General features: G+C 39.4%; 2 protein-coding genes and 1 long non-coding RNA gene across 4 annotated transcripts; 2 read left to right on the top strand and 1 right to left on the bottom strand.

The window, feature by feature from the left end:
- Positions 1–4,057: 4,057 nt before the first annotated feature.
- PJVK (pejvakin) lies at positions 4,058–9,567 on the bottom strand. The gene is made up of 6 exons (XM_037044368.1): positions 9,076–9,567; positions 8,150–8,345; positions 7,489–7,630; positions 6,344–6,461; positions 4,816–4,914; positions 4,058–4,360 (listed from the first exon to the last, which is right to left on the bottom strand). Exons 1-6 carry the CDS (start codon positions 9,284–9,286, stop codon positions 4,068–4,070), a joined length of 1,059 nt encoding a protein of 352 aa, XP_036900263.1. The 5' UTR covers positions 9,287–9,567; the 3' UTR covers positions 4,058–4,067.
- A 1,906-nt stretch (positions 9,568–11,473) lies between these two features.
- On the top strand, positions 11,474–25,726 carry PRKRA (protein activator of interferon induced protein kinase EIF2AK2). Of its 2 annotated transcripts, none has more exons than XM_037044369.1 (8): positions 11,474–11,815; positions 12,347–12,516; positions 15,570–15,651; positions 17,874–17,952; positions 18,982–19,099; positions 20,508–20,602; positions 23,140–23,314; positions 25,244–25,726. In XM_037044369.1, exons 1-8 carry the CDS (start codon positions 11,751–11,753, stop codon positions 25,399–25,401), a joined length of 942 nt encoding a protein of 313 aa, XP_036900264.1. In that variant the 5' UTR covers positions 11,474–11,750; the 3' UTR covers positions 25,402–25,726. The 2 variants fall into 2 exon arrangements, with proteins under 2 accessions (XP_036900264.1, XP_036900265.1); XM_037044370.1 differs by having other exon boundaries at positions 11,793–11,815; positions 12,347–12,392.
- LOC118985656 (uncharacterized) lies at positions 20,613–23,078 on the top strand. Its single transcript, XR_005066163.1, has 2 exons — positions 20,613–22,258; positions 22,439–23,078. It is a non-coding gene; the product is annotated as an uncharacterized LOC118985656 (long non-coding RNA).
- Positions 25,727–26,787: the final 1,061 nt, after the last annotated feature.

Genomic DNA, 26,787 nt, shown 5'->3' on the forward strand with positions numbered 1-26,787 from the left:
CAAAGTTTCTTTTGAGAAATCATCTGACAGCCTTACGGGAACTCCCCTATAAGAAACTAACTGCTTTTCTCTTGCTGCTTTTAAGATTCTCTCTTTGTTTTTAATCTTTCACATTTTGATTATGGTGTGTCTTGGAGTAGCCTCTTTATATCCATCTTGTTTTGGACTTTCTGTGCTCTCTTGACTCGCATATCCATTTCCTTCACCAAATTAGTGAAGTTTTTGTTCATGTTTGTTTCAAATAGATTTTCAACTTCTTGCCCTTTCTCTTCTTTTCCTGATGCCTCTATGATACGAATGTTGGAACACTTGAAATTGTCCCAGAGGGTGTTTATACTATCCTCATTATTTCGGATTATTTTTCCTTCTTGTTGTTTTGTGTGGTTGTTTTTTGCTTCCTTATGTTCCAAATTGTTGATTTGATTCTCAGCTTCATCCACTCTACTGTTGTTTCCCTGTAAATTGTTCTGTATTTCAACTAGTGTATCCTTCATTTCTGACTGGATCTTTTTTATGCTGTTGAGGTCCTAAGTTCCTTGAGCATCTTTATAACCAGTGTTTTGAACTCTGCATCTGATAGACTGCTTATCTCCATTTTGTTTAGTGCTTTTTCTGGAGTTTTGCATTTTTTCATTTGGGCCATGTTTCTTTTTGTGCTCATTTTGGCAGCCTCCCTGTTTTTGTTTCTGTGCATTAGGTAGAGCTGCTATGACTCCCTGTCTTGGTAGCATATCTTAATGTAGTAAGTGTCCTTTAGGGTCCAGTGACACAGCCTCCCCTATCATGCAAACTGGGTACTCAAGGTACACACTTCATGTGGTCTAAGTATACCCTACTTTTGTGGTTGAGCTTTGATTGCTGTTGGCAGGTCAATGGAGGAATTTTGCACAGGCCAATCAGTGGTTATGATCACTGACCTCCAACCTCTGCCCTCTGTGGAGGATTAGCTCTGCAAGAGGCAGGGTGGTGGTGCTCCAATGTGGTCTGTAGCTGTCCACTGGGTGCAAAGGCTCTGGGGCTTCCCAGGTGGTACAGGCCAAGGTCAGCCCCAACCTGTGTTCTGCTCAGGGCCACTCTGCTTGAGCTGTAAAGCAATCTGAGATGGCTTCTACTTCTGCTGGGCTTGGAGATTCCCAGGTGAAACCAAGCTGTGAACCTAGGCTGGCTTCTCCTTGTTCTGGCCTGGGCCTACTGCCACTTAGCAAGACATATGGGGACTGGAAGCTCACTGAGGCCAGCTGTAGCTTGTTTGATAGGATTTAGGAAGTTGTGCAGCATGAGCCAAGACCAGCCATTCAGATGGAAGTCGTGCTTTAACAGTTTGGGTGGGCTTTGTTGTGTGTGTGGGAGAGTCTCAGGAGACATCCAGGGCAGAAGGAAGGCGGATATGGAACCTCCCTGCTTCCTCTGTGTCTCTGAGGGGGGAGGACTCAGAAAACGGTCAATGTCCTTTGCTCACCTTTGTGTCTGAAAGAAAGCTGTCCCCCAGCTTTTTGCCTTGATGCCAGACACTTCAGTTCCTCCCCATATGCCACTGGTGCTTTTCAAGCTGCTACTCTGGTACTGCTTGAAAGGCACCAGAGAGGGTGAATCTGAGTAAGTCCGTGTGTGGGTTCTTTAAGGGGAACTGCTTGGGATTCCAGAAGTTCCTTCCACCAATTCAGTCCCCGCTGACTTTTGCTGTCAGAAGTTATAGAACTTATCTTCCTGGCACTTGTACCCTGGGCTGGGGGTCCAGGTGTGGGGCTGACTCCTCACTCCTGAGATACCCCTCCCAAATTTTTATACACCACAGATGGACATGGGACCAGCCCATTCTGCATCTCCACCCCTCCTACCAAGCTGAACGGATGTGGTTTCTTTAATTCCATAGGTGTCAGACTTCATTCAACTCAATTTCCGATGGTTCTGAGTGATGGTGGTTCTATGTTTTTTTTAGTTGTCTTTTTGGTGTGGTTGTGTGAAGAGGCAAACCATGTTTACCTATGCTGCTATTTTGACTGAAGTATCAAATTTTTTTAAGATTTTATTTATTTATCTTCAGAGGGGAAGGGAAGAAGAGAGGGAGAGAAATATCAGTGTATGGTTGTCTCTGCCAGGAACTGGCCTGCAACCCAGGCATGTGCCCTGACTGGGAATCGAACTGCGATCCGCTGGTTCACAGGCCCGCGCTCAGTCCACTGAGTCACACCAGCCAGGGCTGAAGTTATCAAATTTTTAATAAATTGTTGAATTTATTTTACACATGATGATATGTGAGGATACAAATGAGGATATACAACTCTCTCTCTCAGAACTCTATGTTAAAAGGAGAAAATAAGTGTGCCATGGCAATTTTGTGTCATGGTCAAATCATGGTATGGTACAACTTTTTGAGAGTAAGACATAAGAGATGTTTTGCTGTAGATTACATTGGTGCCAAAGAAAGGCTATGTATTTATTGGAACATGGTAAGTTTTTGTCTACTACATATGTAAGAAGTTAAGGTCAGGCAATAAATAGCTCTATTCAAAAGAGGTGAGTTTAAAACTAACCTTTTTCCATTTTCTGAAACTTGCTCTTTCCAAACCATTATTCATTGTTCATCAAAATTCCGTTATTTAAAAGTGTAGGGATAACACAAAAAACACCACACCAGTGGATGTCTCATTTGCATAGCACAGAGTTTGACACTTCATAAACAAAAACTTTACTGTTTTCTCTCCTTCCAGCATTGCACCATTACTCTACCAATTTGATGATTTCTCCTTACTCGCTGATTCATCAACTCTGTCATCCCTTTACTTTCCTCAGAAAAACCTGCTCAATTGAAGTAAACTAAGTTGATAATTCAATGTCACATTTTGATTTGGAAACTGCCCCCATTTTCTTTACATAAAAAAGTCCCCAGACCCTTTTTTGATTTGTATGCTCATATTTGCATTTGAATCATACATACTCTGCCTAAATCAAAAGTACCGTGACAGAAGATGTAAATGGAAATTCTCAAAAAATACAAACTATCATTCTAACCTTTTTCTCCCATTGTCTTTATACAAAGTACTTTTAAACTTATGTTTGTAAAAAATTACAAATGATATCAAATGAATATGGAGACTTACTATGAAAATAATCACATTTAAATAGTTAAAAATAAAACTTTAATCATTCTACATGCATATAGTATACAAGTCGTTTGTATTTGCACAATTGCGTTACACCTTCATAGGCATATAGCTAACTATGAGTGCTGTAATTACACACTTCTGAGGTCTAGAATTTGAACATGTTATTTTTGCAATTATTTTCATAAGGGTAGATAGTAAATAATTAGGTTGTTTATGAAAAATTTCAGATGTCTTACAGAGCAGACAAAAAACATTTCTCAGAACTAAATATGTTAAGTTTTACACATTTTCAAAGGAGAAAAGAAATGAACATGTCCTGGCTGTCTTAACTTTAAAATGACAGTGGTAAATTTTGTAAAGCCCAGACCGGTGAGCGTATGTACAGTACAGAATAGCAGCCCATATAGTGACGCTCAGTCGCCCTGTTAACTGTGTGTGCAATGCCCCACACTGAGCTCGGTGTGCTTTTAATCTGATACTGCAATTAAACATTTAGGGTTACATTAAATTATTAACACATTTTTCTCATTTTACCAGACATAAGGCAATATACTTAAAGCACCATAAAGTCACCTCTTGTACATTCTTTTCACCCTTTAAAGGCCAATTAAAATAAAATTAGTATTTCAAAAAACCTCTATGTAAAAGTTTCCAAAAATGGTGGACTAAATACCTAAAGTACTTCTAATGCGGCTGGCAGATTTTATGGACGAACATCTACATTCTTATTTTATATTTAAGCCTTTTTAAATAAAGAGTATTAACCTTCATGACAACTTATGAGAAGATTTTATCATTATCCTCTCCACTTTATAGATGGGGAAATGATGCCCAGAGAGACCAATTTCTTTTTCCTCTCCCTCTTTCACTTGCATAAGTTCATCAAAGAGAACCTGGAGGATTTTGGAAAGGTGTGTGGCACAGCTGCACCTTAAACACAGGCAAAGCACATTTTTTATTTTATTTCATTCTCTTGTGCCAAACGTCAAAACAAGGAACTGCGTGGAGTCTCACATACTTCTGCCCATCGACAGAGCACTGAAAGCACCCATAAACCGTCTCCCTTTTCAAGTTTCCCATTCCACAGAGAATGCAAGGTCCTTTTGGAATGTTGTGATTAAGTAAGTTAACTCGGATGTGGGTCCCTTCTTTGAGGGAAATGTCGGTCATGCTCAAAGGTTTGTCATAGTAGTCGGAAAAAAGATCATCTAAGTAAAGCTGTGAACGAGAAATGACATCCATCACTCTTCTGTCTAAAAGGACACAAACAGAGAAATGTGTCAGAAGTCAAATCAAATAAAAAACCATATAACTGAACTGCATTTATAATCACATGAATCTAAACAGCTAGTCATGAAATAATTTGTTTTTTTTTAAGAGATTCACTTTTTTAAAAATTTTATTTATTTATTTATCTTTAGAGGGGAAGGAGAGAGAAACATCAATGTATGGTTGCCTTTTGTGTGTCCCCTGCTGGGAGTTGGCCTGCAGGGAACCAGCCTGCAACCCAGGCATGTGCCCTGACTGGGAATCGAACCGCGATCCTCTGGTTCGCAGGCCCGCGCTCAATCCACTGAGCTACACCAGCCAGGGCCTAATTTGGTTTTTAAATTTAAATTCTTAACAGATAGAATTACTTGTCGACAATATTAAGTGTTAAGCCCAGCAGTTAAAAAAATGCATTTGAAATACTGTTCAATGGACATACTTCTTTCAAAGAGTATATTTCTCAATCTGTAGAACTGTGCAAACGTTGCCTTTTCTTCCCTTTCGAATCCTCCTTTTGACACTGCAGTGACACAAAGGTCTGTAAAATAAATGTAGATGTTACAACTTGAATTCATATTTTGTGATTGATGTAGCTGTGGTTGGTGAATTCTGGTACACGCCCTCATTGCATCTTTTACATTAAATTTTACATTTTTAAAGAAAAGGTAATACTCAGATGGTACAAAATTCAAAGTACAAAAAGGGGGTACAGTGACAAGTCTCCAGTCTACACTGACCCAGCCTCAGTTTTCTGCCCCAGAGGTAACCAGCTATTAACTTTCTTGTGTTTATTTCCAGAGACACTCCCCATATTTTACATGTGTAAAGGAGTATATATGTATGTATGTATGTGTGTGTGTGTGTATGTATGTAAAGCTCTTTAGGCTCAAAAAGTTAACACTGCACACATCTCTTTCCAATACCTCTTAGAGAGTATCCAATGTTAGGATATCCAATGTTAGGATATACAGTGCATTTTCATTCTTCGTATTCTGTTGTGTGGATGCACATTAACTAGTTGCTGATAATAGATCTGAAGGTTATTTCCATTCTTCTGCTATTACAAACTGAATATCCTTATATCCTTATCATTTCACACATGTAAATACATCTATAGGATAAATTTCTAAAAGTGCAAGGCTAAAGTATATGCACACTTTAAATCTGGATGGCTGTATCAGCTCTATCAGTTTGTACTCCTATCAAAATATTTGTAAAAACCTATAGCCGAAGCAACCTGAATAGAATTTACTTCACATGCTTTATTTTGTTTCTGGACTCTCCCTTCTCTCCTCCCACAGAACTGCAGAAACAAACATAAACAGGTCTAAAAAAGTTTAGAAACGATCATGGCCAGAGCACTCATTGCCTGGTGGTGTGGCCTGCCCCTGGACTTGAGCTGGCTGGCCTACTAACCTTGAAGGTCTGTGAAGTATAGAAGTCTAAAGTGAGCTGCATTGAGGTATTATATAAGGTGACAACATTAGAGGAAGTATTTGTACTTCCAAAGTTAAGTTTGGGGGGAAAGCCATGATAGGTAAAATTAAAGTTTTCTTTGGGCCCACTCATTTGGGTGCCCTGACATCTTCAGACATGTTACTATCTATTTACTCCTCTTTGCCAACATCAAAAAAACTACCTATTAGAAGGTCATGTATTATCTCATTGTGTAGGTCAAGAAATAAATACTTCTGCCAGTGGATTGTATTTTGGCTCTTATCTGTAATTGTAAGTGGGATGGTGGGAGTCTAGAGCCTTTACCACAAAGCAGGAAAAAGGTATTGGGCAGGCAGGGGCTGCAGGCTGCCTCCCAACGACTTCACCAAGCATAAAACTGACGGTGCTAAGAGCATTAGTCTGCTATAAATAGAGAGAAAGTGTGTGTGTGTGTGTGTGTGTGTGTGTGTTTCCTATTAAATTCTTTAAAATTTCATCAATTCAGTGTTTCATGTAAGTCATTCACTTACCAAAGGCACCATCCAAGTAAATGAACAGTTCAAAAACACTGAAAGCTATGGTTGTATGTGCTGGGAAAACAATAGCTTTGTCCCTTCCCCTGGGATTCTGTTCATCCATAAAGTGAAACTATAGTAAAAAAAAAAAAACATTATTAAGGAGCATAACCTGTAAGGATAGCTTTTTGGAGAAACAATCCCACCAAAAACAAAACAAAACAAAACAAAAAAGCATAACACTTGTCCAAGTAAAGAACTGTCCTACTCAAAGTAAACTTTACAGCAAAGGACCAAATGGCCCAATGGGAACTCAAGCTGTGTCAGGAAATACTACTCATCACTCCCTCACTTACTTTGGTACTGGAGCCAGTGATTAGCGCTACCTCAACGGTAAAGCTCTAGGGTGTAGAAACCTTTCTCTTTGGACTGCAAACCATCTGTATTTTAGTGAGATGGCTGTTTTAGCCTATCCTGTCTACTGTTCCAAAGCCCCTAGAGCTTCTGGCAGCTTTCCGAAGCAATCACCAACAACTGAGTAATTGTTCGAGGCCAAATCGTCCAACGTTAAACAATTTGGCGGGTAGCTAAATGTAGCTTTTATTTTCAAATACTTGAAAAGATTATCATTGAACCCTATCTTTTTAATAATTTGCTTTAACAAAACCAATTAAGTCATTATTATGTGGATGACAAGGACAAATATAATTGAGATAATAAACACAAATTACTTTTGAGAATTTTTAAAGGATTTAACATTGAACAAAGTAAGTTTAGTCATTGACAACATTATTTTAGAAAAATTAATATAAAAATATAAATTCTACTTTTAAAATTTAAGTATAAATTACACATAAAAATAAAATCAATTCACAAAAGTATCTAATTCTTAATTCTTAAAACAGCACTTAAATAGCAATAGGAGGGAATCGCATTATTTCACAGGGATTGGTGTTTTGTTTGCACTATATTACATGTATTGAGAATGCAATTTTCTTGGATTTTCACATTCTAAAACCATTACTGTGCAAAGTCCTATATATCATTGCAGCTCTTCAATCTCAACATTTGAAAAAATACACGTCTCATTAGAAACTGAGTACTTTTCAAAATATTCCCCTTGCAGGTCCTCAGTGAAAGAAACCTGAGTGCGGCTTTACCCTCATGGACTCCCCGCGAATCCCAGCGTGCACGGACAAGGAGCACTGGCGTGTGGTTCGAATGCTCTCCATGACCACGCACAATACCGCCTTTCTGCTGCTTCTGGACTGACGTATCAAGCTGTGGTCAAAATTAATTTTTCTAAAATAAACAAGAGACACATTCACAAGAATCTATATCACCTGGTTACATACAAACCAGCACATTTTTTGCCAGTATGTTACTGATTCACAGTCTAACGTAACTAAAGTAAATCAAGGCAGGCTTAATATGCATCAGAAAGTAGGACTGAAAGAAATTTAATAATCTGCCTCTCCTTTCTATTTTCTTAAAACATGCTTATTACAGGAGTCTATTGGAGGGACTCTCTTAGCATATTTGTTATAAGCAGATTCCTGGATTTTTTTATATAATAATTTAGCAAATCTGTTCAGATTCAAAGCAGTTTTGTGGGACAATTAAAAAGTCTGTCTAAACCAAATGGTTTTGGACATCTATTCTTATCCAAAGTTTGGATATATTTGTAATTTGTATTATTTCAAACAAATATATTACAATAGTAAAGTATAACCTGAATGTTTTAATCATTCTTTTTAATAAGTTCACATAATTAAAATATTTGATGAAAACACTAAAGTATATAAGGATTATTATACTGACCGTGTAGTAATTTCCTTGAGTAATGTTGAAACTTCTACTTCGTGTTTAGTTACCACACCAAATGAAGCTCTGACAGCAACAGAATCTGATCCAGCAACATTAATACCAACGTCATTCACAATATGGTTGCCTCGCCTTCCATAGAGTGAAACATCTGATTCATCTTCATAATTCAGTAACTGATAAGATGAAACACCTTTTAAAAAAGAGAATCAGTATTTTTCAAATGTCATGAATTCAGCTACAATATATTACAGATAGTAACATATTAATTTACCATCTAAGACTTGATTACCCCAATGTTGAGAAAGGCAATGTTTTAAACCAAGTTTAAAAATAGCAATTCAACTAATGAGAAAACAGGAAGAAATAGCCAGAGTACTTAAAATGAACTCAAATTCAACAGACCTTCTTAAGCATCAAGCTGCACTAGGCAGTTGAAAGAAAAACAGGTGTTTTTAAGAAATAATTTTTCAAAATGTCAATTTATTTTCTAACCTAGTCTGTAATATATTTCAGTTTGCCAACTGTAAAGTGAATCATAAAAAATAAATACAAATTACTTCAATCTCACTTGACCATGTGAGATAGGTAGGACTAAATAATACTTCTATTTTATAAATAAATGTATTAGGTCATATTCTACATTGATTTGGTTAAAACAATTTATAAAATAATTGAAATAAAATTATACAATAATCTTTTAAAATAGATTTGAAAATTATTTGACCAATAAGAGATTTGATACTATTAGAAACTTTAGACACTGTTAATCATGAAATTATTACTACCACAGTAATAAAAGTTGCTTTTATCAGTGAATATATATAAATATTATGAACATAAACAGTCTATATGGGCCAAGTTTAGATTACCAATAATATAGCTGAATGAGGAGTCACTCCCAGACACACATTCAAACTTACCAGCTGAAATTTCTCTGTCTCCTAGAAGAATATCTTTCAGTGTAAAAGGTGTCGAGGTAAATTTACATCTAGGAAACAGAAAGCATCGCTTCTTTTTCACCACCAGACTTAGAGGTTGGTATTTGTCAGCCTCACTAAGGCTTGGAACAGGAACTAATCTCCCTCCATCTCCAACTTGCTTGACAAAGCTCTTGGTAGCAGCAGCAAACATATTAATATAGTATCAAAATGTCATCAACTGCACCCCTCAGATAACAAATCCATATTTTCAAAGAAAATCAGGCACAAGACTAAGGCTTACTTGATTTTAAATACAATTATGCATGTTAAAAACACAAAGCATGGTCCCACCAAGTAGTTTACAGTGCACTGTTCACAACACTGCCTCCCTTGGTGTGCTCAGGTGATGAATTATAGATCAAGAGTGTAAACTGATACACTAAGAGTACATGTAATTTGAAATTGCAGTCTATAGCACTACAATAAACACAGAAAACTGTATAAAATTATAAAACTTAAAATTATAAAACACATAGTTTCATAATTTGAAAATACTACCAATGTCCTTAAAGAGGGTCGAAGTTAATAGCAGTTTGCCAGTTTTGAGGCAAACATATAGCCCTACGTTCCAGAAGGAACAATGCAGTTGGGCACTAACATTATCCCTGGACACCAGCTACAGTATACCTAGTCCAAAGGAAATTCCTTTGCATGTCCATCACGCCAACTTTGGCAACAAAAGAGTGTTGTTTTCAATGCTTACATTATACAATTTATTGTTTGAACAGCTCATTCATTTTCAATCATTTTGTATGATTACAAAACCAAATGATTAATAAAATAAAACCACAGACTAAAGAAAACAATTGTATGCAGATCTTTATAAAATACTAAATGAAAACCAAATTATATATAAATAACTACATAAACTCTGACATATGGGGTTTTTACTCTGCAGATGACTATTGGACATCTTTGAATGGAGATTCTATTGTATTTATTTTTCATCATTATTATCCCAATTATTCAACCTTTAAAGAGAACTATATAAGGTTTTGGCTTGTTTTAAAGGAATCTGGTGGCCAAAAATACATTTTGGAAACAAATCTGAGTGCTGAAATACTGTATTGCCATAGTTATGTGGATGTCAATATACAGGGCCCAGCACAAATAACACCCGTTTTTTTATTACAAAATCATAAACCTGTAATTCTGTACCATAACAGTATCACACTCAAGCACACCATGACATTTTAGGTGAAATGACTAATGAAAATTAGTCAAAATATAAATTATTACATCCATATTATTACCTACCAACCACACTCAAACAGGCCTTACTTTCTGCTGGACCCCTGTATTTTGAAACAGTGGGCATGTGGTATTCACAAGATACTCATTAAAACATAACATTAGTGGATAATAATCAATACACATACATATATGACAGTAGGGGGAGGAAGAAAGAATAGGCTTAATTCAAGCCTCAAATAATATTAGTTTGATTAGACTCTGGATGATTGAGTAGACATTTTTAAAAATTTGCTTTCAAATATCCAAGGATCGCATGGACCCCAAAGATAGGTTTTTGATAATGTCCCTTCTGCGAACAGTATTGTGCAAAGCAGTTTTCCAGAACACCGGGAAAGCACATGGAGTCATCTGTGCAAGCGGCTAGCAAATCCCTAGAGAAGCGATTCGGCATCCAATGTCGCTGTCTGAGCCTTACCAAACGTGGTGCACCCCAGGCAAACGCCATTACAAAGAACACCCCAGGTGTGCAGAAACAGTATTTAACTGAAATCCGGTCCACAGAAATGCCTTCTTTTACACTTAAGGGGCTTTGCTGAGATCCGCAGACCCAGCATTTATCTCGCGACGAAAGCCTATTATAATAAACAATGAAGCCCATGCGGCAACAGAGATGGTGGGGGTTGTCTCTGGACGTCCCTGCAAGGTCCTAAAGGCTGGACTCCAAGGGAGGAGCCCACCGCAGCCTTCAGAGGCTGATATGTCCCCTTCTCCAGCTTCGGGGACAACCCCAGGGATGCTCTCTATCCACTTGCATTTGGAATTTTGAAATCTTTTTTTTAAAGCGACGCAGCCCTCATCCTTCCCACCCCCACCCCCCGCCAAAAAGAAAACAAACACGAAAGGCTGAGCTTCAAGCCCTACAGCCTCTGTGAGGCTTGCCACCCGACAAGCCTTCCCAGACAGGAAACAGCCTCCTTTCAAGGACACAGAACTGTGGCCTCAATGAGGCCGGAGGACTGGGAGTAGAGAAGCCCCCGAACTCCACGATGGGCTGGGCTCGGTCTGGGAAAGGGGGCGGAATACGGAGGGAAAGAGGCGGGCCGGGGCGCTGAGGAGACTGGGAGCCGGTGGGTGGGGCCAGAATTGGGGACGGGCCGGGAATCCGGCCAGCAAGGAGGTGTGGCCGGGAACCTGGACCCGCGTCGCCGCACGGAGGCCCCGCCTCCGCCCCCACCCGTCCCCTTCGCAAGAGGGACGCAGGAGGGGAGCAGAGAAGGAGGGGTCGGAGAAAGAAGAGGAGGAGAGTTGGGGAGGAAGAGGCGGTGGCTCTGGAACGCTTCTCCCAGGGATCGCCGACCCAAAGAGCGAGGACGTCGATTCGCGCCGCTCTTCTTCCCGCCGCCGAGCCCTCCCTTCTCGCAATGTCCCAGAGCCGGCATCGCGCCGTGGCCCCGCCGCTGGAGCGCGAGGACAGCGGGACCTTCAGGTCAGCGCGCAGGCGGTCGGGGCCACTTGGGGGGGGGTGCAGACAACCGGGTTCTCCAGCGGCATTGTGGGTAAAGCCCCTTCCTAGCGCTCTTCCCGCCGCCCCCCCACCCCCGGCTGCAGTCAGACAGACTGGCACTGGGCCCCGCCCTCTTGTCGACGCGGGCCGGGGTCTGCGGCCCGGCCCCGCCCCTCTTGCATCCTTCTGTGGTTTGTAGAGTGGGCGGAGATGGTTCGCGGCCTCCCTGGGACAGGGATTTGTGGGTTATTCCTGAGAGGCTCGGCACCTCTTCCCCTGCGAATCGTCTCTACCCTCGTTGAAGTTACCTCCCTGAAGAGGTCCCTCACTCTGCATACCCCCGCTCGGTGCCCGACGCGGTGGGGCCGGCAATTGGAGCATCTTGCCAGCTCTGGGCGCCGGGGAGCTTTGGCGCCTCTCGCGTCACTGTTGATGATGGTCAGAACTAGCCTCTGTTGGCTTTTGCTTCCCTCCCCGCTTTGGCATGCACACCACACCTTTTTCTCTTTGCAGTTTGGGGAAGATGATTACAGCTAAACCAGGGAAAACACCGATTCAGGTATTACACGAATACGGCATGAAGACCAAGAACGTCCCTGTTTATGAATGTGAAAGATCCGATATGCAAATACACGTGCCCACTTTCACCTTCAGAGTAACCGTTGGTGACATAACCTGCACAGGTCTGTATGCACAGTAAACCCCCGACGACCATGCGGGCTGGTGGTCCAGACTTGGTATTGCTAGTGCCCTTCTTGGTGTTGGACAAGTGCCCATCTTACTCGAGACAGCTGTGAGAAGCAGGTTCTTGAAACATACCTCTCATCTCAGGCTATTGGGATTTTACAATTTCATCTAATTTTCTCTTTCTGAGATACCAAGAGAAACTCAGAAACATCCTAGGAACCTCCTAGGGTGCTTATTCCAAGAATTAGGGGGAATCAGAAGAGGTTCTTGGAGCAGCCATAGCTGGATCAGTAGGTTCTATAAAGTTTTATAGGTCCATAGTTTATAACAGATGCCAGGGGGCATGACCCTAGAATTTTCTGAGCGTCTCACCTTTCTATATGGACTCATTTGGCCCTTTGGGCTCATTGTACTACATTTGATTCCATATCCAAGCAAAATGAGGAAGGCAGAAGGCTTGAATACTCAATATTGATTGCATAGCAACTTCTAGTTTCTGACACTGTACATGATGTTTTAATAAGCTATTATCTTCTCCTTTAATACATGGGGAAATAGGCTCACAGAGACAAGTAACATGGCCAAGATTAAATGGCAATGATGTTTTAGAGCTCAAACATTATTATAGTCTGTGAGTTTGAGCAAATTATAACTGAAGCTGCCCATTTGTAAAGGTACATATTTTATTCTGTTTCTGTTTAATTGCAAACAAAAAATATTGAATAGTAAATTTAATATTTAATTTGGAAGACTGTCAAGAAAAAAATTCAGCAGGAAGGCTGAAGTTCTACCGTCTGGTAATCCGAAGGCATCACTTGTGTCCCTGAAAATCTCAAGTTTGCTGTTATCATTGAAGCCACTTTAAGATACTTTTGAAGTTTGTCTGTGTGAGGCAGGTGAATTGGAGGTATCATGAATCATAGAATCAACAATGCATAACTTTCTTTACCTGGTCTATTTTTAAATACTATGTGAAAATTTAAGAAAAAGTGGCTTTTCCCCCTTCATTGTGTTATAGACCAGAGATCAACAACCTATGGCAGCCATTCTGCCCAGGCCCCATACTCTCCAGACACAGCCTTATGAAGATAAGGCAGTACAAGCCTGTACAAGCCTGTCTGCTCCACAGCTTCAAATATTATCTAAAGGCTGATGATTCTGAAATCTCTTTCTTCAATCCAGGCCCAGTTACAGAATAGTGTATCAGCCTGTATTGTCCAGATATCTCTGCTTGGGTGGCCCAAAGGCACCTCAGTCTCTCATTAATTCAAACTGAATCAATCTTCTCTATCAAATTCCCCCTGCTTTCCCTACCTCAGTAAAGGCACCACCATCCTCATTGGCTCATAGTAGAGATTTGGGTCTCATCTCCTTGACTCCTTCCCTTCCCTCTGCTTCCTCTCCAGTCTGTCACTAGATCTTCCTAAATATTTTGAATCTGTTTGCTTGTCTTCTCTTCCCTTTGCTGTTGATTGGGCCACTGTCATCGTCCACTTGGATTATGGCTACAGTCCTATAGCTGTTCTTCAGTTTCTAGTCTTGTGTCCATTTTCCACACAACAACCAAAGTGTTCTTTCTGGAATTAAAGTCTGTTCATATACTTCCACCTTTTAAAATCTGCCCAGTAACCCTCTGGGATAAATACAGACTAGCTAATGTGACTGAGAATTTTGCTGTTCCAAATGCGATCAACAGCAGCATTGATATCACCTGGGCACTTCCCAGACCTACTGGACCAGAGTGTGCATTTTAACAAAATTTGTGGGCGCTTCCTATGCACATTAGAGTTTGAGAAGCACAAATTTAGGAGACTGTTCTCTAACTTCTCCTCCTACCCTCCAGCTCTAGCCTTTTATCTCAGAATTTCTTCCTTCAAGCTCTTGTGGTACCCAGCTATGTGGTACTCTTGAGAACATCAGCATGCTCTTTACCTTTGAGCCTTTGCCTCTTTTCTCCCTAGATTGTTCTTAACCTCTAGCTTTCTTGACATTACTAGCTTTTACGCTACTTTCAAGTCTTCACTTAAGTCTTCCTTCCTTCATGAGACCTTTCTGAATTCTTACTAAGACTGAGGGAGCTGCCCCTTTTGTGTGTACCCCTGCAGCCTGCTCTTAGGCCTCTTGTCCCATGTACCATTCCATATTTCAGATGCCTGTTACAGAAGAAATTCACAGTAGGGGTTGTGCTCTTCAAAGGTGGAGACTCCATTTCGTTCTCTCCTGTACCTCTAATACCTCTGGTCGTGGGTAAATGAGTATGGTGTGTGTATCTTCTGACTCTTGAGGGCCACACTTGAAATTTATTCCCTGTCTCCTTTCTTTCCTCCACCAGTGGAATGGATATAAGTATTCTGATACCACTTGCAAAGGGTTCTCACCACCTAGTTTGAACACAGAAGGAAAAAGATTGAATTTACCATTTACTAGGTGTGATTACTTACTGAAATTAGGCATCAGTATTAGTGATTAGTCAGACCTATCCCCTGCCACCCCCTTGGCTACCCAATTGAGGGATATTGAGATTGTGTGGGAGACATATAAGCTCTCCCCTTCTTCCCTATATAATTCTTCCCACACTGAACCTAATAAATGGGTGTGACTATAGCCAGGCAGGGGGTTTAATGCAGTGTAGGATAGGTCATTAGAATAAAATTGTGCACATTTTGTGTAAGTGGCTCCCATAAAGGAAACTTCTGGCTACAGAAGAATTTCTCTCTGTAAATAGGGGAAGAATAAAATACTAAGTTGCATTTCTTCAGAAGGTATGACATGGTTTACTTGATTACCATTTTATGTAATAAATATATAGACATAATGTAGGTTTTTAATTCGGGTATGCATAGAAGTAAATACAAAGAACTTTTAAAATCATAGGCTTTTTAATGTATTTCAGGTGGTGAATATTTTATTACAGCATATTTGTAGTATGTTTTTATTACCTAGTACGTATATGTAAAACCTGTGGTGACTTTGTTTTGTATGATGAAAACATCTCTGCAACCTTCACATTTTCACAGTATATATTTTGTTGTTGTTAATCTTAATTCAGGTGAAGGTACAAGTAAGAAGCTGGCGAAACATAGAGCTGCAGAGGCTGCCATAAACATTTTGAAAGCCAATGCAAGTATTTGGTGAGCTAAGTTTCTTTGTATTCTGCAGCTCAAAAGTATCATGGCCGAGGTAAGAGTAAAAGTTTGAACGTGCTCACAAAAGCAGCAGTGAACAGTTTCTACTACCTAGCTCTAAGCTCTTATTCCTTGTGAAAACCTATCATCCATTGAAGACAACCTTATCCTTAAGCAATTAAACCCAGCCGTTAACGACTACATGAAGGCTCTCTTGAGCTAGACTTTTTTCCCAGATGGGGTGCAGCAGTAGAAAACCAGAGCTTTTCTGGCCAATGTCTTCATGTATCCAGACTAATTTTTTCTATACTGAGGAAAGCAAGGTGTGAGGTGGGGAAAGATCAGCTAAGAGCACTCTTTCAGGAATTCCGATTTGGAAGGAGACAAAAAGATTTCTTTTTACTGTAGAATGTATGCCAAATGCAAGAGGATATTAAATGGGGTGTTAATTTTGACATATCTTTCCAAAATAAATTTGTTATCCCTTTAGGTTATCCCTTTTTGTTATCCTGTTGATTCTCACCTGAGATCAACAGGACCTCAGTGCACAGGGCTAGGGTGTTTCATTTTAGGTACTTTTGGAAAGAGTATTGGTCCTAGAGTACCTCTGGTGTCCTAAAACGGTGTCCTTTGGCCTCTAAAGGGCGCCCCCTGGAATCTCGTGTGCCTTCAGTTGCTTCTCTGCATGCACTCAGATATATTGGAATACAGTTTGGCATGTCTGTTCACAGCTGACGGCAGAAACCCGTGAGATTTTAGGATGGGTTTTTTGTTTTCCAGCCATAGCAAAACTTGACTTAGGGATGTATTTAGGTTCATATGCGGTGCTGCTCCCTTTTTCCAAGTTCTTGTAACCATTTGGATAGTTTGGAACTAACCAATGGAAGCTTTGGATTTCATACAGTGGTTCTCGGTTCTCTAGGGTCATACAGTGTAATCTGTGCCAGCTTTTTAGACATGCCGAATGGAATGGCAGGTATTGGATCTCCCCCTTGCTGTTGACGGTCATGTGTTTCTTGCCCATGGGCACGCAGTTTGTCAGCGAAAAAGCTATACAGGGTGGGGCAAAAGTAGGTTTACAGTTGTGGGTATGCAAAACAGAGTTTATTTTTGTATTACTTTTTATTAATTTGTATTCCACATGAGAAACTGTAAACCTACTTTTGCCATACCCTGTATATTTGTGCTACTTGACGGATAAGATGGGAATTATTACTAAGCTGTAATGAGGTCTCAAGTGGCCTCATTTAATACAGAGACTTCCTCACTTCTCCAGCACAATTATTTGGGTAGCTTAGGTATGCAGCCTTGTAAGTAAATGTGTATCTCATCAGCCTGTATAAGGCTTGAAATTCTGAAGGTAGAAAAGAAGCTTGAGGGATTGGTAATAACTGGATCTGATTTATCATGGAAGAAATGATTCTTCAGTTGCCTAGGTGATAGTAGCCTCAGAATGTAGCCTATTCAGTGTCAGGTACCCATCACCCTAGTAACTAGTGTTTTAAACTACTTAGAAGAAATTGTTCTTTTTTTCCCCTAATCACAGTGCTCTCATGCTAAAACCAGATTTGTGCAGGCCATCTATTGTATCTACATGCAATGCATGTAAATCTTAGAAGGATTATCCCAGCATAGAGCAGGTGATATATCAAACAGATTTTTCTTCCATAGTTATCTAATTGAAAAAAAGCTGCATTTATGACTTGTATCATCCATGGGCTAAATTTCCTAATTATTAGTATTTCCTTTTTATGTAGTTATAACAATAGCATGCTTTATTTAAATACATTTTACTTATCACCAATTATATACAAAGTACTACAAAGCCTATGAGGTGAGTAATAGATGGGCCCTACCATCAAGGACTTTACAATCTGAATGGGGGAAATACGGTGAGAGGTGATCAAACTTCATGTGTTTGTAAGTATATAAACGATGCTATAATTGTTTGCTTAAGAATCTGTCCAACCAAATGTTATAGTGGCTCCGAGGAGGAAGAAATTATATTCCATTGGGTTAAAAAGGTAGGCTTTTTAGAGGGTGGCATTTGAAATTACCTGGAAAGATGCATAGTTCAGATTCTCAGGGCAAAAGCAGAGAGAAGTGCATTCCATATGGAGGGAACAACAAGAACAAAACCACAGTGAGTGACACAGAAAATGTGTTTCATGTGTTTAATAATTTGGAGGAAAGTACTTGGTTTTGTAACACTTTAAAAAAATGTTTAGCTTTGCAGTTCCTGACCCCTTAATGCCTGACCCTTCCAAGCAACCAAAGAACCAGCTTAATCCTATTGGATCATTACAGGTAAGTTGCACAGTTTTCCCACATTTAACATTTTGTTTACTGAACAAAGATGTCATAAATTGATAAAAATCAAGGGCTAAAACAAGGAACTCATGTTTTAAAGATAAGATGATGATACTTTGTTTCCCAAGCTATGACCATTACATAGTACAGTGCTGACTGGACATTATTTTCCTACTTGTGTGTGTTCTGGATTTTCTTCCATGTGCAGCATCTGCCTTTGGCCTGTGGAATTCTCACCTGAGATCAACAGGACCTCAGTGCACAAGGCTAGGGTGTTTCATACTTTAAGAATATTTCTTGCCATTCTTGTGATAAACCTCTTTCTACTTCTGTTGAGACAGAAGACTTTAAAGAACTCATATTGGGTAACCTAATTCAAGAATAGGAAAGTAGTTTATTTGCTTATTCTACCAAATATGTTTGTGTGTGAGTGTGTGTGTGTGCAGCTTTGAATGTGTACTTGCAGAATATTCTTGCAGGTTATCCATGTGCTCTGTTGGACAACTCCACTCCCTGTTATCTGGCCAGCCCTTTGGTCTCTTTCCTGCACTATGAGTTATTCTGAGGCTTTTTTCCCTCTTTTCCCAACCTCATTCAAATCTCTTTGCTCTCTGTACTCCTTTGCTCTTGATCAAATACAGTAGTTCACCAGCTATGGTATGGAAGTCTGTAGCTAGGAAGGGAGAGGCTATAGGAACTGCTGGCAGTGAGACTGACAGAGCGCCCCTCTGATGTTTCCAAAGATGGTGATAGTAGTTTGTCTTCCTATTTGAACCTTATGACATCAACTCATTGTGGCTTAATGGAAGAACCATTCATAGGAGGAAACTACTTCAGTACAAGCTATGAAATGCAGGAATATCTATGGTAAATATAGTGTCTTCCCTAATTTTTCCATTGCGGAATATCATTATTCCTTTAAACAAATAAATAGAAATGGGATCAAAAACATGAAGGAATATCATTTACATGATTGAATCATTGCATGCTAAAAATTACTACTAAAACCTCATCTCAATTTTCTAGGAATTGGCTATTCATCATGGCTGGAGACTTCCTGAATATACCCTTTCCCAGGAGGGAGGACCTGCGCATAAGAGAGAATATACCACAATTTGCAGGCTAGAGTCATTTATGGAAACCGGTACTTAACATCTTTTTACCTTACACAATTGAAGATATTTGAAGTATTTTCAGATGATGAATGGCCATAGAAATTTCTGTTGTGATAACTTTTTAAACTTTTCTGTCGAGAAAAAATTGATACACTCCTGTTCTACTGTCTCTAACTTCTTATGGATAAATTTAAGTGTAAATATTTGGCTTAAGAATACTTATACTTTTTAATTTGACATTTTTAAAAATCATGAGTTGCTAATGGAAGCACAAGTAATTAACTCTTTAAACAGTCCTCACTGAACTACTACTAGTGACTTAAAAAAATCTCAGGTGGTGTTTCAGCAGCTATTCTAGGGGATAAGACTAGAAAACCTTTTGTTTACATTTGAAAACAAGATGATTAATAAGATGCTAGGTGACAACACATGACAGTGAGATAAAAATAAAGTAGAAATTATTCTTTTAAATTATAGCACCTTCTGTGTTGTGAAGGCCATAAACAATGAGGAAAAAAATTCGATTAAGTCCTAGGCAGTGTGGCTCACTTGGTTGGAGCATTGTCCCAGAACCAGGAGGTTGTGGGTTTGATTCCCAGTTGGGCTGTACACCTGGCTTCCGGTTCAATCCATTGTCCACTCACGTACAGGAAGGCAACTCATCAGTGCTTCTGTTTTGCATCAATGTTTCTATCTCTTCCTCCCTCCCTCCCTCTATCTCTAAAAGCAATGGAAAAAATGTCCTTGGGTGAGAATTTTTTTAAAAGGTCACTTAATAAAGTGCTAGTGTGGATTCCTATTTATAAATATGTTTCTGTCATTTTAGAGTGACTTGAAAGAGAATTTTACCTTGGCCACATTAGTTTCTGCTAATAAGCAACTTTTTGCCATTAAGAGGTAGGTAGTGTGGGCCAGTGCGGGAATCTCAACTCCTGTTCTTGATACAATCCTTGGTTTGCAAGTTAGCAATTACTTAATGTGTCTGGGCCTCAATTTTCAAATCTGACAGGAGCATGGAAGGAGATGAAATATATAGTGTCTTTCAACTTCAGTATCTTTATTCAGGTTAGAGAAATTTCACCTGATTGTCACTTTATAGGAAATTATAAGCAGGAAATAAACATTGAGAGACAAAAGTTGTCATTCAAATATACCTTGATAAAATTGAATATTAGAATTAAAGCAAATATAATTAAAACTGGACATAAGGAAATATAGCTGTTAAAACAGAAAATGTGACTATTAAGGACAAATTGTTAAAAGAAATGCCTTTGAAAATGTAAGAATAGCTGTATGAATCACAACAAGCAAAGATGTCAGGTCAGTAGAAAATAGAGTAGTATGTAAAAACTATGAGGTTGTTCTCTGATTAAACATCGTATGCATTTGACCATTCTCTATGGACACATTTCTAAACCTCTCATTTCTTTTATTTAGGAAAAGGGGCATCAAAAAAACAAGCCAAGAGAAATGCTGCTGAGAAATTTCTTGCTAAATTCAGTAATATTTCTCCAGAGAACCACATTTCTTTAGTGAGTAAAGATCATACAGCTCTGATATTAATGTGATTAAGCATCTGTTGCTGTAGGAAACTTTCCTAGATTTCTTGTTGTATAGATACTTCAGAGTTGCAGTTTTTGAAAATCTCTTCACTATTTATGTAAACACTACCCAGTTTAATTTGCTTGCTGTATGTGAGCCAGGGTCACAGGGTGATTAGGTTAGAGAGCTTGAGAGACACAGTAAAGTCGAGAGTATTATGGGATCTGAAGAATATAGGCCTATAGAGCTATTTTTGCCCTCAAATTGACAAGGCATTCCATCCCTTTGTTTATTCATTCATTTAGCCACTCAGCAAACATTTTTAGTGAGCGCATGCTCTGTGCCAGGCTTTGTGCTGGGTACTGGCATACAGCGAATAAGACAGTCTCTGCTCCTGAGGAGCTTGTAGCCTAACAAAGGAGAGAGAAGGGTCCTACAGACTGGTCCTGATAGAGGCTGCCATGGGAACACAGGAGCAGGCATCCAATTAAGACGAGGAGTTCCGGAAAGCTTCTTGGAGGAGGTACTATCTGAGTCAAGACCTGTAGGAGGAGAGTAGGGAGAAAGACTTACAAAGAGAAGGAAGAACAGGAGTGAAACGTCCTATGTGGTCTGGGATGGGCTAGTTGGTGTGGCTGGAGCACAGGGTGGGAGGGAGTCTCAGACTGCGCGGCCAAAAGGTAAAGAAGGATTAAATGTGGCAGGAACTTCTGTATTAAAGAGATAGAGCTTTATCCTGAAGATAGTACAAAGGCATTAAGGAACTTTCATCTGGTAGGACGGGATCTTATTTTACATGAGAAGGGAAATCACTTGGCTAAGTTGTGAAGAGTTAATGAATTATTAGAGAGACCTGCTAGAATGCTGTCACAGAAAGCAGATGAGAAATGATGGTGGCCTAAATGAAAAGTGGCAGTAAAAATGGTAGGTTTAACAGTTATTTAGAAACTTAAAGGGAAGGGGGCATGGTAATTGATTGGCTATGGGGAGTAAGGAAAAAGGAGAAAACTTTAGGGTGGCAGCTGGCTGGATGGTGCTACCATTCTTCATGTGGGGAGCACAGAAAAGGAGTGAGATTTGAGGAAGAACAGGCATTTAGCTAAATGTAGGATGTATTGAATTGAAGGACAATCAAGTAGAAGAAATGCAAATAGTTAATGAAAGAAAAAACGTTCAACTTCATTATGCAAGTTAAACAATGTACTAATTTCATGTTTTAGATTGACAAAATCTACAGAGTTTGATAAGACCTGATGTTGGTGAGGGTCTGTGAAGAAAAGCACCCTTCCAGACATTTGATGGGAAGATAAAGTGGTTCAAAAATCAGTTTGGAACTATCTATCAAAATTAAAAGCATGCACATTCTTCAACTTAATTTTTTGTAAAAATTAATCTAAAGAGAAAGTCATTTAAGTGCAAAAGAGTTGTATTATAACTTTGTTACTAAAAGCAAGAAACCAGAAACAGCCTAAAACCCTTATTTGGAGGCTGGTAAATATAGTGTATATATGTGCACTGAGAAGAGTGAATAAGATATAGAAGAGAAAGCTATCATTACTCAGTTCTATATCGTGGCCATCCCTTTGATCTTTTGAAAATTTCTTTATCTCTTGTCTGGGTTCATTAATAAATAAAATTAAGGATCAGTTTCCCGGGGAATGGTTTACAGGAACAAGTATAAAGGACACATAGACAAAAACAAGAGGTGGTAGAAATGGGAGGGAGGTGGGGAGGGCTGGGGAGGTGGGCTGGGATGGAGGTAAAAGGCAGTAAACTGTACTTGAACAACAATTAAAATAAATAAATTTTTTTTAAAAAAGGATCAGTTTCCCTACTTAGAGAGTAGCTGATTTTGGTTTTTTAGGTGGTGTAATATAGGAAAACAATTTGAAAACCCCATACTAACATGGGAATGTAAAACCTTCTAAACACAGGTGAAAAGGAAGGATATGAGGGAGAATAAAGAAAACAAGAGAAGGAAGAAACATAAGCTCACTTGGGTTCTGGGAGATAAGTCTGACAAGAACTTTTTGACTTCCTGCCGTTCATTTGAATAACTTGTTCACCAACCCAACTTGTACTTTTCACCTTTTCTACAGTTTCTTTGTTTTCTGCTTCACAGCTTGTGGTTATAATGATTGGTATTTAATATAAGAAATCATAAAGATAAGAAAGTTGCTTTATATTTTAAGCCATAGAGTGCTGTGCTAGTCATGTACTTCGCAGATTTGTGTATGGTGCTCTCGAATGCTGTGTCTTAATGTGACTGTCGGAAAATGTGAGTGCAAAACATTCGTACTATTCCAGAATATTTTTAAATACTTCCAGCATATTATTGTAGGTGCTTCTTTTTTCTTAACATCGTGGTATTTGTTAAATGTGTGTACTTGTTATTGTTTAGTTTAAAAGAAAGTTAACCAAATGCCATTCATTTAAACATGATTTATAAACCCTTCTAAGTCCTTTTTTTTTTAAATTGGGAAACCAGTCCCAATTAAGAGTCTTAATCTTCACCTCTGTTTTTCAGACCAATGTAGTAGGACATTCTTTAGGATGTACTTGGCATTCCTTGAGGAATTCTCCTGGTGAAAAGATAAACCAACTGAAGAGAAGCCTCCTCAGTATTCCAAATACAGATTACATCCAACTGCTTAGTGAGATTGCCAAGGAACAAGGTTTTAATATAACGTATTTGGATATAGGTATGGGGTTTTGTTTTTTGTCTGTCCCAAAACATGTTTCTTTTAAAAATATGTTTGAGAAACAAAAACTTATGTTATAACTGATTTCACTGGTTAGAGAGTCTAACTATGTATACTTACCACAGCAGTAATGTATATAGTAGTAGTATGTATTATGTTGCATCCTTATAAATAATATTAACAATAGCTAACATGTCTGCAGCTATAATAATAAAAAGAACAGTAGCTAAGATTATATAGAGTTTTTACTCTCTGCCAGACACTGTTCTAAGGACATTACATAGTAACTGATTGAATCTTCAAACTAACCCTGTGAGGTAGCTTCTGTATATCAGTGAAGAAAGTAAGTCACAGATGGGTTGAGAAACTTGTCTGAGATCACATAGCTAGTCGGTGGTGGAACACATTAGGGGAAGAGTAACTGCAGGTACACTATTAAACTAGCCTTGATGGGAAGATTGACAAATAAAAAGACACCCATGTTTATAGAAAAAGTAGCAAGTTTATGGGGGCCAGACTTCTGTCCCTACTTTGTCACTGTACGCCAGTTCTGGGAGATACATGGGAGCAAGTTGATTTATAGCTTTATCCCATTCCAGCTATCACCTCCTCTCTTTTCGCTATCCCTTAATCATTTAGATAGACAAATACAGAAAGACTGGAAAGCAAGTCAGTTTGGATTTTCTTTTAATTGAATTTATAAAGCTAGCTAATGTGCATATACATGCATTTACCATCTTGATTTCACATCGGTATAATAAATGAAGAATTTGAGATCCCTTATTCCAGCCTCAGTGAACTGTGGGGACCTAGCTTGTCAGAGCAACCAAAACTGGGAAAGTAGGGTGTTCGGGGATTCAAAGAACTTCTGATTTTCTCTTCTACTTTAGGATCAAGTGGTGAGGTCAAGTACAATGTCACAATATATCAAGAATGAGGCCAAACCTGGGGATATAGTACAGACAGATGGTCAGGAACGGTGGCTGGTGGGGCAGGCAGGTTGGGAGCAGCTGCTGTATAGGTGTGGTGTTTCCTCATGAGGTGATGAAATGATGAAGATGTTTCGTAACTAGATGGGGGTGGTGGTGAATGTACTAAATGCCATCAAATAGTTCACTTTAAAAATGGTTAATTTTACGTTATGTGAACTTGACCTCAATTAAAACAAGTAAAAGAACCTAACTGCTAGAACTAGAAAGTCTCTTCAGGCATTAAATAATCTCATTGTATCTGGACATTTTGCACTATATTGACTGAGATAACATTTAATAATGACCACTTTAAATAAATTATGACTCATGTAATAACAATTTTTCTTCCAATATGGCCCAGAGATGCCAAAAGGTGTGACACCCCTGGACCCATGTGTAGAATGGAACTGGACTCTTTGCAAAGATTATAACCAAAGAACATGAAGGCACAAAGGAGGTCTTGCCCTGAACCGTGTATTTCCTAGTTCAGATGGGTACTGAAAATAACCGTAGACATCATAATGAAAAATACAGTCTCCCTAGTCCTCTTGCCAATGGTTCTTTTCCCTTTTTAAAAAGTTGCCATGGTTCAGTAGTTTGCAAACACTGTCCAACTCGCCACATTAGAATTGCCTTAGGAGCTTTTAAAAAAATGCAAGAGTCTGGCGTTTTTAGCCCTCACCCCTGCGTTTCTGGTTGAGCAGGTTGGAGCAAGGCCTGGACACCTGTATTCCTGTGTAGCTCCCTCCGATGATCATGAAGCACATCCGTGTTTCAGAACTGCTGCAGCTGAGCAGTTGTGTTTTGGTTTTGGTTTGTACAAGAATAACAAAGATGATTAAGTGAAGTAATTTACCATACGTGCTTACAGAGAAAACAATGATAAAAACTATTATTTATACAAAGGTTCTCCTTTATATGCTCTTATTAACCGTCATGTTTGAATATGTCGTTACAGAAGAACTGAGTGCCAACGGCCAGTATCAGTGTCTTGCCGAGCTTTCCACCAGTCCCATTACCGTCTGTCACGGCTCGGGGATCTCCTGCGGCAACGCACAGAGTGACGCCGCTCACAATGCTTTGCAGTATTTAAAGATAATAGCAGAAAGAAAGTAAACTGAGCGACTTCGAAAACCCTTCGGCGGCACATGAAAAGTTCCTCTTTCACTCCTTCCCGAGTAAAATGTTTAATGTTTGAGTTTGTTTGTTGTTTCTAAATCTCTTTCATAGATTCCATCAACACTACAGATTTAAGTATCTGCTAGTTGTTACGAAACTCTTTTTAATGGCTTCAACTTTGTATTGGTATATTGTATTTATAAACTTTGTACCATAGGCAGAGTGTGGCACCCATTTGAAAATGTCATGTACACAGAAGGAAGAAACTGCATGTGTATTGATGATGAAGATGATGAAATAAAACTGCTAACAGTCTTTCTTACTGGTGCTTAACCTCTTTGTGCAAGGCTTTGAAAAGTGAGTTCGAAGGAAGCCCCTGAGAAGGGGCTGACGGGCTCTTGCTGAGTGTGGTTGTTAAACGTCAGGAGCAGGACTGGTCTGCTGTGGATCTGAGTCCATGTGATGAAGAGTTGTTAGGATTAAAGGGCTCCTGACTTGCCTGTGGCCCCATTCTTTTTAGCCATTCTTGTGAATAATGCTATAATGTGGCTGTTTCATTATTTACATATCCCTGGTTTCCTTATGAAAGTCAAAAAACCTGTGGCCTAAGCAGAAATGTACAAATACATACTTGTGGCTCACGTCCCTATTTTCTCTAAGTGTGTGCCATGTTGTCTTTGACGTAACCATCAGTGAATTAGTAGAATAGTTGAAAAAGCATTAGTAAAATTACAGAAAAAAACCAAACTTTTCAGTGTACTCAATTCAGTTACAAGGAAATGTTTCAAACAAAGCAGTGAGAGATTCAAAGTTTGGGGAGTAAGTGTCATGATTTAATTTTGCCCTCTGTTTCCACCTGTCAGCCTGTATGTAACCTCTCCAGTCTGCCATCTGTCGGCACCAGCTGTTAGTGCTGCCTTTGGAGACGGGGCAGGCACCTCTTTTCGGAGCCCAAGGAAAGCCTGAGACGAAGAAGGGCGCTCAGAGTGAGGCAGGAGAGCAAAAAGCTAGGAAAATTCCTGGGTGAGTGGAATGGGAAACTGAGGCAAGATTACTGAACAAGGCCAAACAGTTTGAACGACTTACAGGTAGCTAGTGAATCACAAGACCTGTCTTTCCCTAACCAAGGACACGAGCAAATGGTTTACGCCTCTCTCCCTGACCAGAGAATGCACAGCTTCAATCAGCCTGGTCTGGGAACCGAAGCCCCCCAGTTGCTGCCATCTGTGCCAGCCAAACCCGAGGAGGATGAACTTGGGAAAAGATGACAACCCAATTAGAGCCAGACAGACCCAAGATTAAAACAGTAAAGCAGACCAAAGAATAATCCCCAACTCCCTCCCCTATGTGCTCATTTTGGTGCATCAGTATATTAAACACACC

This window comes from Sturnira hondurensis, unplaced genomic scaffold (genome assembly GCF_014824575.4).
Source record: "Sturnira hondurensis isolate 20B ecotype Veracruz unplaced genomic scaffold, ASM1482457v3 Scaffold0004136, whole genome shotgun sequence".
Lineage (NCBI taxonomy): Eukaryota > Metazoa > Chordata > Mammalia > Chiroptera > Phyllostomidae > Sturnira > Sturnira hondurensis.

Bases quoted from the DNA above. Each gene is read 5' to 3' on its own strand.
- PJVK (XM_037044368.1), bottom strand. From the start codon at position 9,286: ATGTTTGCTGCTGCTACCAAGAGCTTTGTCAAGCAAGTTGGAGATGGA. The intron at 8,346-9,075 runs GTAAGTTTGAAT...CTTTTTTAAAAG, and splicing joins AGACAGAGAAATTTCAGCTG to GTGTTTCATCTTATCAGTTA. The intron at 4,361-4,815 runs GTATGTCCATTG...GTGTCCTTTTAG, and splicing joins AAATATACTCTTTGAAAGAA to ACAGAAGAGTGATGGATGTC.
- PRKRA (XM_037044369.1), top strand. From the start codon at position 11,751: ATGTCCCAGAGCCGGCATCGCGCCGTGGCCCCGCCGCTGGAGCGCGAG. The intron at 19,100-20,507 runs GTACTTAACATC...TCTTTTATTTAG, and splicing joins AGAGTCATTTATGGAAACCG to GAAAAGGGGCATCAAAAAAA. The intron at 20,603-23,139 runs GTGAGTAAAGAT...TCTGTTTTTCAG, and splicing joins CAGAGAACCACATTTCTTTA to ACCAATGTAGTAGGACATTC.